This window comes from Melanotaenia boesemani, chromosome 17, assembly GCF_017639745.1.
Source record: "Melanotaenia boesemani isolate fMelBoe1 chromosome 17, fMelBoe1.pri, whole genome shotgun sequence".
Lineage (NCBI taxonomy): Eukaryota > Metazoa > Chordata > Actinopteri > Atheriniformes > Melanotaeniidae > Melanotaenia > Melanotaenia boesemani.
This window is the reverse complement of record NC_055698.1, coordinates 17,395,670-17,411,858: the sequence shown is the minus strand read 5'-3', so window position 1 is coordinate 17,411,858 and position 16,189 is coordinate 17,395,670. Positions and strand designations below refer to the sequence as shown.

Genomic DNA, 16,189 nt, shown 5'->3' with positions numbered 1-16,189 from the left:
TTAACTCAAGGCAAAGTTAACAGACGTGCACAAGTGTTTACACAATCGCTGCACATGTTGACAGAGCCTCTGTAGACTGTAATGGCTCAGAGAGGTCAGGACAGGTCACAGAATGATTAGGGATGGTGGAGTTTTGTCATTTATAGTGAAGACATAAGACACATGTTGCCATTTCTGTGGCCTTACAGCTAGCCAGGAAATCGGATTCAAGGAAGACAACACTGTATTCTTGAAAGTGAAGGTAACACACTAGATAGTACACTCATTTGCAGTTAACTTCCTGCAACCTGTTGCTATTGAAAAAAAAGAAGTAACAGTTTGTATAAATGTTCCTTTGAGGATGCATGATAAGATGCTTGGCTGCATAGCTGCTGTATTTCTTTTAATCTCTTCGAATCATGTAAGACTTCATGGAGGGAAACAGTAATCTGCTTGGGGAAAAAGTCTCATATTCCATTTACATGTCCCCAGTGGAGGATCGATATAAATGTTGCTGCCAGTAAATGCAGCCTCTGTATCTTGTAGCAGCAAAAAGCCTCACCCTGAGTGTGGATACAACACACATCTGTAATATTAGTGGTGGCGAAAATAGAGAGAGAGGGGTGGGGGGTTCGGTGGGCTTGTTAAATTATGCAGTCTCAATATCCCCATTTAGGGAAGATAGATCAGTTTCTCATGCTAAAACCATTAACCCCTTAGGCTGGCTGGCATTGCCATGGCAACACTGACACATCCCTTGATGAGAATCACCTGTTTTTTGTGCTCTCACAAGCATGCAGATGCACAGATACTTTGGAACACATGCAGAGGGATGCATGATTAGTGAGTTAGACTGAACCGAATTAGATACACAACAATTCTCCTGAGCTGCCTGTCTTCATATACACGCTTGCGAACAGCATTTCGGCTTTTTTTGTTTGTAATGATGCATTTGATTCGACAGATTTAGCCGCGTCTGCATGCACTTGTGTGTGTCTATGCAACTGATTGTTTCAGTTAGGGCAGGGTCCCTGTTGCTTTGCAGCCCCAGGGAGTTATATTTCATCAACCCTCCCTGGGGATGGGTGTGTTTCTCACACTGTGTGTTAACCTGTGTGGTTTTTTTTTTTGTGTGTTTGTCTTTCTTTTCCTACATCCTTTGCTTCAATAAAAATCGCTGGGGTTTTGTTCTTTCCTGTTTATCAAAATCTGCTTCACTTAGGTGCAGTGTTGCTTCTGTGCATCTTCATCAACCCCCCCCCCCCCCCCCCCCCCTCCCTTTTTTTTTTTTTTAGCTGCAATTCCCTTCTCTCTTGGCTGCAGTCCCCTATCCTTCTACTACACCTCCCCCATCTCATTCACCCCCAAATGGCCTTCCGGTCAGTACACAAGATGGTCAGTTGTGCAACCAGGCTGTTTTTTTCTTCTTCTCTTTTTTCAATTTACATGATGGCCAACTGGTCACACCTATTTAATAATGATGAACCAGCAAATGTTCCCAAAAGAAACACTCAGACTCTGTTCACACTGCAGCTCAATTCCATTTTTTTTTCCCTTTTTGTGACTCATATCAGATTTTTTAATGACAGTCTGCACGGTGTAAATATGATTTTTTTTTTAATCCGACCCAGTCCACTTTCATATGTGGTCCTAGATCAGGCATGTATCCGATCTATTAATAATAATGATTATTTATTTGAAAAATTTGAACAGGTAAGTTTTGAGTCTGGATTTGAAAGGAGGAAGGGAGCTGATATTTCTGATGTCAGGAGGTAAAGAATTCAGCAGAGCAGCTGAAAGCCCTGCTCCACATAGTGGCAAGGCAGGGAGAAGAGACAGAAAGATGAAGAGAGGAGGAGGGTCTGAGAAAATGGGATAGAGTTTTGATCTGAACTAAGTGAGACAGATAAGGAGGGGAGAGGTGATGGATGGCCTTGGATGTATACAGAAGGATTTTGAAGTCGATACGGTGTTTAACCAGAACCAACTTGGCCGCATCATCTATACATGCCTCTGTACAGAAGTAGGAGCCACTGCTCCACAAAAGGCCATTGTTATCGTTTCTTTCATTCATCAATTAGGCATAATTTTATCGGTTCAGAGTGGGAAAGTACTTCCACATTGATAAACAGACGTGAAGAATCCATTATATCCATAATACTAAGCACTACATGACGTCCTGTTATCCTCTGCGAATGCGTATCACTTCAGCGTGATGAAGGTCGCATTAAAATGAAAATGTGAACGACCACGCCAAAAAAAAAAAAAAAAATTGGGTTTCATTAAAACTTGGATTTGAGCATTAAGACCTGCAGCGTGGACTTAGCCTCATTAATGGGTCATTAACTCATTAACTCATCATGATGGCTCACAAGCACAAGCAACTTTTAGTATTTGATGAAGTACTTTTGGCCTTTAATGGGGGATTGTGGTTCACATCTTTTAGTCTATCTTTTCATCTCGTTTTATGGGTTTGTTTGCATTTCCTGTAACAATATATGCAGCGGAGTACAAAAAAAAGTGAAGAGACGAGTGTGAAACATAAAAACATTCACTGACAGCTGTGATCAAGTTAAAGGCAAATACAGGATTTTTTTTTATTTGATTTTACCATTTATTTCAGTTTGTAATATTGATTGGCTCAAAAGTCAGACTCACTGAGCAGCAGTGGTATAACTTGCAACCACAAAGCTGCTACGGTGTGGTCTTACAGGGCAAGGTGACGCAGTGGTTGTGTTTTTAATTGATCGTGAGTGTGACCTTGGGTGTCTCTGTGCTATAGACTTCTCAGCTCAATTTGCATCTTCCAGATTACTGTGGTTGTAGTAAATATTTAAAATTTTTCAAAAACAAGAAGAAATCCTGAACCTTTGCACCTTTTCCTGAAGGAAAAAGCTGTTCCAACAGCAGAGAGGTTTGCAGCAGATTGTGCAGAGTTATTTTTATTAGATTGTGTTTATCCTCCTCTGGCTGCTGCTATTGTCTTTCTGCTTGCTGTCTTGGTCATTTCTAGAAAACCTTTCAAGTGAGAACAGAAGAATAAAGCTGTCCTTCTCTGTGGACATCCTTTGTATTTTGTTTCCATCACTAGTCAAACACACAAAGCAGTTAAATTAATAGTTCATAGCTGGCAAAGGATCTTTGCTCACTCCACTTCAACCTGAGTTGAACCTTCAGCTTAACTTTGAGATGTTATATAAATTTTTGGTGTCGTCAAAGGTTAATGCTCATCTTAAGTTTCAACTGAACAACTGTGCTGCAGCATAGTGACAGATCTCCTTAACCGAAAACAGAAAAAAGCTAGAAAACCAGTTCCAGGAGAACAGTGTGAGGGATGAAAAAGATCTCACGCTTCTCGCTGAAAGGGCATCAGACTGATGGAAGCCTGGACGGAGTTGGACTTGTTTTGTTTGTTTGGTTTTTTTTTTTTTTGTTTGTTTGTTTTGTTTTGGTTTTTGTTTTTTGTTTTCCAGAACAAAGTTTTTCAGGATTCTCACCCAGACCTATCACCCTCCCTGGTCCCACAGTTTTCAAGTCACACCTCCACTGTGTCACCCTGTAGCTCAGTCATGGACCTTGACACAGCCTCATCTCAGGACACACCGTGACTCCTTCACCTCCACCTCTAGCCTGTCTGTCGCCAGCAGTCAAGTGAAGATGCAACTATAAGACTGAACTGGAACAATGCTGCAGGTGTGATGGTGTCAGCCCCAGGGTCCTAAAGACTGGCAATGACCAACTAAGTTGGTTTCTACATCACATTTTCAACATTAGTCTAAGTCAGGAAAAAGTTCTTTTTCCAGCAGGGAGCTTATTGTTGACAGAGATGATATTTTTAGGGGGGGTCGTTTGTTGACGGAGGGCATCCTGCTCATATTTCAGGTTGATGATCTGCATCTCATTGAATACTGTTTGTTGCTGAGTCCTAGTTTCTTTTCCAAGTGCTGTTGACAGTTTTCTCCTGTTGAATCAGTGCACCAGCATCTGTGTCATATTTCATGCTGAGTTCATGATCTAAAGCCTTGATGCTGTTCAGCTCTAACTCAGTATTATTTGGCTGCAGTATGGCAGTATTCTATAACATTTGTTGGTGGGGAACATCCTGCTCAGGATGATGACAGACTGCATGCATGAAGTTCATGAGCCTTTGTCAAGCTCATTTGTTGTTGAAGAGCTTCCACCTGCTGCCTCATTGTACTAACATTTTTTTCATACTTATCTTTGAGATCTTAGTATGCAGTCTTGATTTGATCTAGCTCTTTCTGTAGATGCTTTTTGTACATCTCTTTTGTTTGCTGGGAGGCATTGTTCTGTCTCATCTGTCTACAGAGAGCTTCCTTTTCAGATCTTGGATTTTTGCTGGCTGCTGGTAATACATGTCTATTTGTACATGCATCTCTTTCTCACAGCAATATGCCACTAATGACTGATTCAAGATCCGATGACATTGTTTTGATGATGCCATCAGCGTTCTTTGGTGGTGTTTTGAATTCCAGCTTTCCTCTTTAATTTCCTTTTCTCTTTTCCCCTTGAAAGTTTAAATTCACACTTGGAGTCTTAGCAACTTCAAAGACTGACAAGAGAAGCTTACTTCTCAAAGTCAAGCTTGTGTAGAGCTTAAATAGATTAGTCGTTATTGTGAAAATACTTCCGGCTTTCCTTCAATGAGTAACGTAGAGGTTAATTTCTCAGCAAAGTAAACATTCCCCTGACTCTGTGTACCCAGAAGACCCTGGAGAAGCAGGTGACACAAAGCTACAGTAGCATCCAGGAAAAGTGAAGCACTGCTCGTCCTGTAGACTTTAAAATTGCTCTTCTTTTGTCCTCATCTATCTCTTCTATCCAAAAGATGAAGTCCCACGCGTACACACATGTGGCTTGGCCTGGGTTTCGTCACTCACTGTAGGGTCGGATAAAGCGTCCAAGCTCAGATGGATGGCTTAGCATCTTGGGCTGAGTTTCTTGTATGGAAGGTTCTGCTATGACGGAGGCTGTGGTTTCTGTCAGGCTTGTGTGTTTGTTGGGTGAAGGTAGAATTTAGATTTCTGCCTTGAATTCCCAAAACACATTCCTATTTGAATGACTTTTCCAGTTAGTTATTTTCCATGGAACAAAACAGAATACCGCCACGCTGATTGTCTATTTTCCAAGGCTTCTGGTTTTTTTAATCAAGTGCCTGGAGGCAAAGAATGACAGCACAAGAAAGCGCAGTTGTAGTCCTTGGCATGCAGTTTTGTGTCTCATAATACTGGCCTGAGAGCAGCTTTCCACAGAGACAAGGATATTCAGAGAATTTTATGTAGGGTATTTATAAAGATTTAAGGAATAAAGTGTGTCCTTGAATGAAGGAGCTGATGCTTTATTCTACTCAGCTCTTTCATTTAACAAGGAATTACCAAGTGTCAGTAACATTATTATCATTCGGAGCTGATCTGCATTCATATGTTACAGGTTACTTGTAGCATTTAAATAAAGATCGCACAGATTTTTTAATGGCATGAAATTTACATGGTTTGTCACTACATACATATTTGAATTATAATTCAAAGGGCTTATATCATTATGCATGTGTTAGGATAGGAGAAAACTACTTATAATTACATGAACCCAGGTACAAATTTGGAGACTAAAGAAGTCCAAGAATTATATCTGTCAAGGCTGCATTAAATAAAAAAAGAAGAAGAAAAAATCTTGGATCAAGATCTATATCTACATCTGGAATGCTAACATTCAAATAAAAAACTGTAATGGTGTTTTTCTCATTTGGTTTTTAACACAGGTGACCTCAACATACATATGTGTTCTGTCATGCCTTCTGCTCTGGAACATCTCTAGAACATTGCTGGACTTCTAGTTCTAGCTTTTGCAAACATTCCTCTTAGCATAATCAGCACCAGCGATCCCAAAGCAGTCGTCAGTTACAGGTCATACCTTTACACTGTTTTTGTACTTGGTGCACACAATTCGACTGGCATACTTGCAGAATTAACTGGAGGCATAAATCTGTAATCAGGTCCATCTCAACATGGGTGGAAGATTAAAATTAGCCAGTTGTTAAATCTGGCACCATGCATCTCTTCTCTTATGAGATTAAAGGTTCTGTAGGAATGACAAATAAACACAAACAAGCATTCCTGTCATTAGAAACCAAAAAAAAAAAAAAAAAAAAGAGAGAGAGAAAAAGGGAAAACCCCACTTCTGCTTATTTTCTGCTACTTTACCTTCAGGATAGCATTGTAATTTGCATAGCAACAGCATCTGCATTTGGTTGAGGTCTGCAGTTCCTCTGTTGCAAATATAAGAGGATTGTTTGGATGTCACGGCAAATGTGCACATTAACCAATGTGTCAAGCATAACTGTAGCTTTAGACACAAGCCAAAGCAAGGTCAAAATAATCTCAAACCATGCAGAAACAATTTATACTTTTTAAAACAGTTTTTTTAATGTTCATCTTGCAGATTTTTATTTTTTTATGTCTTTTCCTCCGATATCTGTTGTATGTCTTAAGTAAGATGTGATGCCATGGACCCGTCAATGCCTGGCAAACCTATTAAGTATTCAGTTTATGCTTCAGGTCATAATCGCACCGTAAGATCCATTCAGTAGCTCCTTTGCAGCTTATGACTGCATCACATGGACTTCCTCAGTATATACAGTTGCCTTGTTGTCATGAGCTGAGTAGTCAGACACTTCAAGGACTTTTTGGTAACCCTCAAAGCACAACCAAATAGTAACATTATAAAGCTAAAATCAGAGAAAGCAAAAACACGGCTAAACACACACAACTGCAGTTTAATCGTCCACCATGAGGTGCTTTTCCAACATCTATGTGGGTATTTTCTTCTGCTCTGTTCCACCATAAATAGCGCTGATGGGTAGAAAAAATGTTGCCATGGTGACACAGTGCTGTGGCAGCCGGTAATTATTCTGGTTAAAGTGCCAGCAGAGAGACACGTGAGCTGGCACACAGTGGCAGATAGTGACACCTGGACACAAGCCTCTCAGATGATGCCCTAGGAGGAATTTATCGGCCATTTCTCACAGAAGACCTGACAACATTTTTACCTCATGTTGACTCATTTCTGAGTCTTTTTTAAGCAGAATGAGGACATAAAGTTCAGAACCATGTGGTATTCAATTTGATGTACAAGTCTGGATTATGTTACTGAGCCACTGCCCCATGGGGAGTGTGAAAGTTTGTCCTTTTTATTGATAAAATATGGCGGCACATCAGTAAATTTAATGTGTTATAATTATTGAGCAATGATGTCACTCCGTTATCCTCTCAGTTACATGACCTAATCGATCAAGTCAACTTTATAATACAGTGTTTATGGCTAAAGGTGTGTGTGTGTGTGTGTGTGTGTGTGTGTGTGTGTGTGTGTGTGTGTGTGTGTGTGTGTGTGTGTGTGTGTGTGTGTGTGAGGAAAAAGGAAAAAAATGTGTGTCTAGGAAGTGCATCCAGCCTGTTTTCCATTTGATATTGCTATTAAAGACACTCACAATTCCATCATTGCTCTCCCACTCACATGCCAGCCCAGCCTACATCCAGACATGCACACACTTGGTTCACACATACACACACGCACACTCACAGGACAACAATTTCCTCTTTCTCTAATTTTTATCTGCTCTCTTCCAGGCGAGGCTGACCTGACTAATCATCCAAGGTGTCAAGGTAAGACTGTTTTCCTCTAACCAGCCACTCACACTGATAGCAACATGAACTCAGGTGTGTGTGTGTGTGTATTTTTTTTTCTTTTCATGTGGGGGGTTAAAAAAAAATAACAGGTCTTTTAACAGAAGCGGAAATTCCTCTGTGTTTTTTGAAGAAGAAGTTGAAATTGGCTTCTGCAGTTCAATATGATTCGCCACATAACTTTCTCGCTGCTACAACACGATTAAGCACTTCCCCAGCTCCCACACTCCCCAGCCACATTAGCATAGGCGAGCACAGAGACACAAGGGAGTTTTTCACCACCAGTGGAGAGAATACACACACTCTGTATACATTTTACACCAGACTGGAGGTTGGCTCATGCATACACTGGGGGGAGAATGTACAGGGAAAGGTAGATTCATATACCCGTTGATGTCCTCTGATCCCTGTCAGGTCTGCTGTACTCATTTTCTCAAAGACATGAAAAAAAAAAAAAAAAAAAAAAAGGATGGATAGACAGATGATCAGAAAGAAAATACTCCTGACTTTGTGTGATCTTTCTTCTGCCACCTTTTCTAACTGATCTTTTCATCCCAGCACCACACAGTCTCTTTTATATTTCTGCCCCCATCCTCCACACACACTTGCAAAGGCAGTGCACACACACATTGGGAAACAAACCATCCTCACCACATTTATTTGTTTGACATTTCATGAGCCTCAGGGTAGCACACAATCTCATCCCTGCCACTGCCTCCCCCCTTGTTATGCCTCACCCCCCCCCCCCCCCCCCCCCCCCCCCCCCCCAACTCTGCACATCCCCACCATAAATCATCTGTGATAAAATCATGGGTTCCATCAGTTCAGTGAAACCCAACTTTAGCTGTTAGACAGAGACGTGATGCGGTTTCTGATGCTGTGCGCAGAGCCCGTGTAGCAGTTGTGGAGGCTCTGGTGTGAGGGCCACTGCAGCAGACCGCCTGCATTGCAGTCTCACGCTGCTCTGTTCCGCCACCTGCTGGTCATGTCTGGTGTTACAGTGCCGTTGAGGTGCTGGTGGATGACGCACAAAATTCACAATATATGATAAAAGGCTGCAACAGATCCCATAAAAATGCAAAACTTAATGTGATTTTTACTGTGCTGAAAGGAGACATCTGTGCAGAGAAAATCTGGATGCAACTAATGCTTTTGTTCCATAGTGCAGATCACGGTTTTAAATATGTTTTCTGTGAAATGTGATTGTATCCTGAAGGAAACTTTATTTAACCTCAGCTAACAGAGGTCATTTGCTCAAGTTTAGCATCTCTACAAAATTGTTTTTAAAAAAGGAGAGAGAGATTTATTATTAATGAAGTTCACAGCATTGTTTTTAAAAAAAATATTTGGAAGTTATTATTGATCATGACACTACACTGAGAACCACTATTCTCTTATAAATGACCACTGTCAATCACAGAGTAATAAACTCAGCCTATCTGAGATTCTCTTTTTAGACTCAATATTCTTAGTAACTGAAGTTCGAAGCTTTAACGGTACATCACCGTCCAATACTGGCCACATTAATATGTAGATCTTGCTGAGTTGGTTTTATTTTGCCTTCAGAAGTACTTTAATTCTTCATGGCATAGATTCAGTTAGGTGTTGACGACAGTTCTCAGACATTTTGGTCCATATTAACATGATAGCGTCACACAGTTGCTGCAGATTTGTCGGCTGCACATCCATGATGACAATCTCCTGTTTCACCACATCCCAAAACTGCTCTATTGGACTGAGATCTGTTGACTGTGGAGGCCGTTTGAGTACCGTGAGTTCATTGTCATGTTCAAGAAACCAGTTGGAGATGATGTGAGCTTTGTGACATAGTGTGTTATCCTGCTAAGAGTAGCTGTCAAAAGATGGGTAGACTGCGGTCATAAAGGGTTGAATATGGTCAACCACAGTACTCAAGTAGCCTGTGGTCTTTAAACCATTCTCAACTGGTATTAAGTGTTCCCAGAAAATATCTCCCACACCATTATACCATCACCGGCCTGAGCCACTGATACAAGGCAGGATGGATTCATGCTTTCATGTTGTTTGCGCCAAATTCTGACTCTACTGTCTGAATGTGGCAGCTAAAATGGAAACCCATGAGGTCAGAAAACATTTTTGTAATCTTCTATTGTCCAGTTTTGGCAAGCCTGTGTGAATTGTAGCCTTAGTTTCCTGTTTTTAGCTGACAGGAGTGGCACCCAGTGTGGTCTGCTGCTGTAGCCCATCTGCTTCAAGGTTCTATGTATTGTGCATTCAGGGATTTTATTCAATAACAAGTAGTTATTGGAGTCACCTCTCAATCATCTCTAACTAGTCTACCCATTCTTCCCTGTGACATCAACAAGCCATTTTCATCCAGATAACTGCTGCTCAATGTTTATTTTATTTTCTTTTTGGACCATTCTCTGTAAACCCTAGAGTGTTCTGTGCGAAAATCCCAGTAGATCACAGATTCTGCGGTACTGAGACCAGCCTGTCTGGCACCAACAACCATGCCATCACTTAAATCCCTTTTTATTTCCCCTTCGCAGCATCTTAAAATTACTGACCAAGCTTGTAACCTTGGAGTGTTAATGGACTTAGATCTGACTTTCAGCAGCCACATCAAAGCTGTTACCAAGGGATCTTTTTACCAACTCAAGAACATCAACAGAATTAAAAGCAGAAGAAAAAAACCAGGAGAAACTCATCCATACGTTCATCTCCAGTATACTGGATTATGGTGATGTCTTTTTTTCCATAAAGAGCATTAAACATCTGCAGCTCATCCAGATGCTGCTGCTAGAGTTTTAACCAGGATCAAAAGATCTGAACACATCACACCAGTTTAAAATCTTTACACTGGCTTCCAGCCAGCCGCAAATTTTTAAAATCCTACTGATAGTCTACAAATCCCAGTATGCTTTAGACCCAGAATACATCTGCGGTATGTTCAGAGTGTAAACCTAGCAAAGCTCCTAGATCCAAAGACCCTTGTCAGCTAGTCCAGACCAGCATCCAGACTAAACAGTCTAAACAGGAGAAGCAGCCTTTAGCTGTTATGCTGCAAACAAGTGGAACAAACTGCCAGTGGAGATTAAACTCTCACCAAATGTAGACATTTTTAAATCCAGGTTAAAAATATTTCTTTTCTCATGCGCCTATGCATAAAATCTGCACGGTAACTTTTAACTTATTTAGACTGTTGCCTGCTTTTAATCCCTTTGCTTCCATTTAGTTATTGTACATCATTTTAAGATGTTTTTATTATGGTTTTTGCACACCTTTTAATTGTATGTTATTATTATTTTTTCTGTCTTTATATGATTTTAAGTACTTTTTAATGATTTTGTATCCTGCTGTAATTCTTTTAATGTTTTATTTAAAGCACTTTATATGGCCTTGTACATTAAATGTGCTATACAAATAAACTCGCCTTGCCATTGTAATGCTCATTTTGAACTTCAGCAAGCCATTTTTTTCATGTATAAATGCATTGAGTTGTTACCATGTAATTGGCTGGTTAGCTATTTGTGTTAGCAAGCAACTGAAAAGTACCTACTAAAGTTACAGGTAATTGTATATTCTAATGATGTGCACAAAAAAGAAGATATCAAATGTTATTTTGGAACTTTATTAAGACAGAATACTCAAATTTTATTTGTTTAGCTCAATCCCCAGTAGCTATGTTGATTGTAGCCCCTAATGGCATGTCTCTGCTGTGATACACTCAAATAAAATGTGAGTAAAACTGAACAATTGAATGAAACTGCTCATTTTAATGTATCTGTGTTTGTTTTTACTCCATGTTTCATTTTCCGCAGCTGGTACCTGTCCGATGTCCTCTTGTCCCATAGTGTGATGTGTGATGGCTCCGGTGCTGAGTGGAGTGTGGTGGGGGCCGGAGGCAGGTGTTGTCAGGTCGGGGACGGCAGCTGCTGCTGCAGGCAATGCATCGTGGCTGGGAAGTGGGCAGCTGGTTCTGGTCGTCACCCTCAGCACCCTCATTGCCTTGCTGCTGGTCTCTGTTTTGCTTCTGCTTTGTGCTAGCTGCCAGGGGTGAGCACCGTCATACACTCACGTATGAGTCCTGTCTACCATTAATGTTCTTCAAGGAAAAGCACAACTCGACAAAATGAAGCAAGCTTGATGTGTGTTATGAAAATGACCTCCTGTTTTTTTTTTTTCACTGACATGTTCTGCAGTGTCAGCTGTGTGAAGTAAATCTACTTTTACTGGAAATGCCGACACTGCAGAAACACCTAAGAGGTTGTTCTTAGCTACAGTAATAGGTCCACTGATATTATGGAGCTGCACAGTTGAGTAACAGGGTAGAATCCCCTGAGGGGTAATAATGCTTAAATATCACAATCATAAGTGAGTATGTGCTACCTATTAAGTTGAACACACATCTAAATATTTAAACACTGAAAAACAGGATCATGCTTTGTCATTTAAAGGGAATGATATTAAACTTAACCCAAAAGTCAGGAAATTTGTAGTTGGTGAATTTTTTCTTATTTATAGTAATGCTTCTTGATATATATATATATATATATATATATATATATATATATATATATATATATATATATATATATATATATATATAGTGAGAGAGAGAGAGAGAGAGAGAGAGAGAGATAATATACTCTAAAACTTTGACAAACTGAAGCTTGGAGGTGTTATAAAACAAGGAAAAAAAGAAAAAAAATAGACTTGCAGGGCAGTTACACAGGATTGCATCAGAATATACCACCGTACCTTCTCAGTTGTACAGAGAGTATGAAATGTCAATACCTGAAATAATGAAAGGCCTTGTTGTTCTGGGTGGTTTTGAACATTTATAGGTTCAAAAGAAATATCTTTACCTCATATTTTTGTTTGATCCAATGTGCTGGAGTTGAAACGATAAATAGCTCACAGGCTTCACATGTTGAGGATGGTGTTCGATCATCACACACTTTTAATCTTTTTCTTTTTTTCCCTCTCTTTTCTTTTTTTTTTTTTTTTTTGTTTGTTTTTCTCCTTCAGGCAGAAAAAAGCAATAAATGGACATCCAGCAGGAGACCATGTGAATCTTGTAAATGGAGTAAGTTTTTTTCCCATATTTTGGAAAGTTCCATTTTATGTATAAACTAGATGCATTACCGCCCATGCTAACTTATCATTTTTAAATAACCGTACAAGTGACAGCTACAATGATTTAGTTTCAAATATGACTCCTTGTGCTTGTGTTTTCTCTTTCGCTCATGCAAAGATCAAATGCTACCATAAATGTGATTCACCATAATCTGATCTAAATGCAGAAACAAATCTTTACTACATGTAAACAAAATGACACAACTCGGTTACAGAAGCAAAGGTACATAAACAGTTCTCATTAATCCAATTATGGTAGAGTGCCGGATTACACATCTATAACCAGGAAGTGAAAATACAGCTTCAAAAACACACGTGTACCCTCATATACACCTCCTCTATTATATCTGATGCACCCACTCACGCCCTCTTGACATTTGCTTCCTAACTCACTTACATCTCACCGTCACAAGACAACACATCCCTGCACATGACTGATTGACAACCTCCAGTTCTTAGCCAGATTGTTAGTGAATTGCCAGCAGCTGCAGGCGATGAAGTGGTTACTCCTGCTGAGAGCATATGTGGGAAATTCCACTTATCTCCTCCAGTCAGTTATTTTAATATTGAGGCCGTTTCTTTCTCTTCCATGAAAAGAAGGAATGTAATTTAAGTCAATGAACAAAGATAGTGTTCAGTATTTAAAGAAGTGACCTCTGCCCTTTCTTTTGATGCTTTACTCATAATGACACACTGTAAATGAACAGCATGTCCTTTTGAGCGCCATGTCAAAGGCAAAGATAGTAATTACTATCTAACATAATACTGATGCTTCAGTGACCAAGCTACATTTAAGTGTGACAAATACCCCTCTTCCTCAGATGTAGTCACATCCACTTAGTCTTTTATTGTGCTCTTCCTCTGGGGTTTTATATATATGAGAGTCTCTCATGCTTCTGTGCACATACACGTTCAGCAGAGCCTTTTTGCATTTGATTGATATCTTCTCTGTAACCTTGTGTCTCAGCGTAATTTGCCAGCTTGTCCGATTGTTGCGGGAGGTGTCCTTTTCTATGACGGACCATGTCACAGCTTGACAGGTTAAATGGGGGTCTTTGTCTTTGCGCATGAGTGGATCAGCTCTTTCTTTCTCACCTGCTATCTGTCTGACTGTCCAGGAACTCTTTTTTTAAAGCACGCTGGTTCCACATTGACCAAAATGAGCTTTTAAATCGCCCTGAGATCAGATTAGGTGAAAACCAGAGGTTCTGTCTTGTGTGATCCAGTAGGAAATGAGACAGTTACCCATTTTGCTTAGAAAAAGCAAAGCCTCATGATTGTGTGGTATTTTGGTCTGATCATACAATGAGGTAATGGTGACATATCTTCCAAATACAATAAAATCCTATATCAGTTATATGGAGAACTGATGGAGATGGAGAAAGAGGGAATATTTTATCGCATAATATTGTTATTATATTTATTCTGTGTTTCTTCTATAGAAAGACAAACAATGTGAAGAAATGTGAGACACCGGTGTCATAAAATAGTTAAATATGACATCATTGAAACCAGGGGTTATGAGCGTATATGACCACTAGGTGGCGGTGTGGCGCTTCTAATACACCATCCTAACTCATACTTGAAGAAAAACAACTTTTGCAAACAAAGAACATTGTTGCTTGCAGTGTTTCACTATTTCTGATCTCTGTGACTCAGTGATGAATATTTGTATGGAAAGAAGACAGTTTGTGCTAAATGCATGCTGACAAATCACACCCCAGTGCAGCAAGTGCTCAGCACATCCTGCGTTAATTAGCAGACTTCTCAGTGTGTGTTATTTGGAGTTGAGCGCAGTGTTGATTTGAGATGATTCTGCTCACCAAGGATTCTGATATGTTTATTAAAGGTGTTGTTGTTTTTTTCCCTTTTTTTTTATACGTTCATGTGGTATTGGGAGGACTGAATATTTGCCATACTGAGCTGTTGTCATCTGGGGAAGCAGGGTAAAATAGAAACGCCCATTTTCTTATGAGTATGTGCAAAGTATTATACCAATATTTAGGTTTTCATTGTTATGCATGTTATGTATTAGATGATCATCATCATTTTATCTTTCTTAGACGGCATTTTTCTTATTTATTCGCACAGAAATTGTTGGCTGTAGTGGCTGTCCTTTATTAAAGGGGGAAAATACATTAATAAAGCATGAATAACATTCTTATAATGGGCTTAAAATAAACAGTAATGGCAGATAAAGGATTAGTGAGGCATAAAAATTTCAGTGCTGCTAATATTTAAGATTTTCCAAAAATCTGAGGAATTGTTTCTAACAAATAGCAGTGTGCTGCAGCAGCGTCTGGGTTGCACGGATGTGTGAAAGTCACCCATCTTGTGCAAACTGACAAGGGCAGATTGATTTCTGTTCAGGAGCGAAGTGAACTCTCTCTGAGCTGCGAGTGCAGCAGTGACAAACAGCTCGTCCTTTGTTGTGCAGGTGTCAGAGAGGGAGACAATCAGCCAATCAGCAGACAGTCCAGTGACTGACGTGGCAGTCAGCAGCTCTCACAATGGTCCTCTAACCAGCGGTACAAGTAAGTACAGACATTTAGCTTCAGCGTAGCATGTCTTTGTTGCCCATGTAGTGATTTCCTATTGTTGGATTTTATTATTAGAGTCACTGCTGCAAAATTCTGCACATATCTGTCCTTTTCTCCATTAAGTCACATTATAAAGACATTTGCTCCACAGCTGTTGTTATGCATCATGTCTGCAATTCAGCTTTGATTCATTTTAAACCCCAGCTGTTGTTTTTGTTGCTGGTAGATCTATGTGATCTGAGTCATTTCTGCCTTTCTGTGTAATAGATACTAGTTACAAAGAATTTCAAAAGATTAATCCGGTCTGTATGAATCAGAAAGAAGCATCACTGAAGTGAATGTTAAATAAAGATTATTAGCTAAATTAAAAAAAGAGTGATCAGTGGAAAATGTTAAACAATACCACTTGTTTCTGCTTTTTTTTTTCTTTCTCTTCATTCACTAGTCCTTTCAGACACACAGGACACCAGTCCCCAGTTGTCTGAGGAAATGCTCTCCAGCCAATCAGAGCTCAGGTCCTCCAAGTGTCCTCAGGACCGTGAGCTTCCCAGCATCCCTCCCAACAATGCCCTTATCCAGGACAGACCCCCTGCCTCAGGGGACAGCACTTATGAGGTCAGTACTTAAAGTCACCTTACAACAGCAGATGAGGTATTTGCACTGAAACTGAGTTTAATTGCGCTGTTAAAAGGAAATTAAAGATTTTATTTTTGAGTTGTTTGAGTAATTGTTTCTTTCATTGACTGAGATTAGAAAAAGAATACTTACTTTTCCATGAGACACAGATAAATGAATTAAGTTTGGAGCTGGAAAAACAGCAACACTGAAAATCCATATTATTTATCTCAA

At 39.8% G+C, this 16,189-nt stretch overlaps 1 protein-coding gene across 1 annotated transcript in view; it reads left to right on the top strand.

Annotated features, from left to right (window-relative positions):
• The window catches only part of pag1 (phosphoprotein membrane anchor with glycosphingolipid microdomains 1), a 48,254-nt gene that overhangs the window by 23,341 nt on the left and 8,724 nt on the right, over positions 1 to 16,189 (top strand). The window contains exons 2-6 of the mRNA XM_042012619.1: positions 7,623 to 7,658; positions 11,483 to 11,717; positions 12,693 to 12,750; positions 15,238 to 15,334; positions 15,786 to 15,955. Of these exons, the coding sequence (XP_041868553.1) occupies positions 11,527 to 11,717; positions 12,693 to 12,750; positions 15,238 to 15,334; positions 15,786 to 15,955 (516 nt within the window). The 5' untranslated portion in view covers positions 7,623 to 7,658; positions 11,483 to 11,526. The remainder of the gene's footprint in view (positions 1 to 7,622; positions 7,659 to 11,482; positions 11,718 to 12,692; positions 12,751 to 15,237; positions 15,335 to 15,785; positions 15,956 to 16,189) is intronic.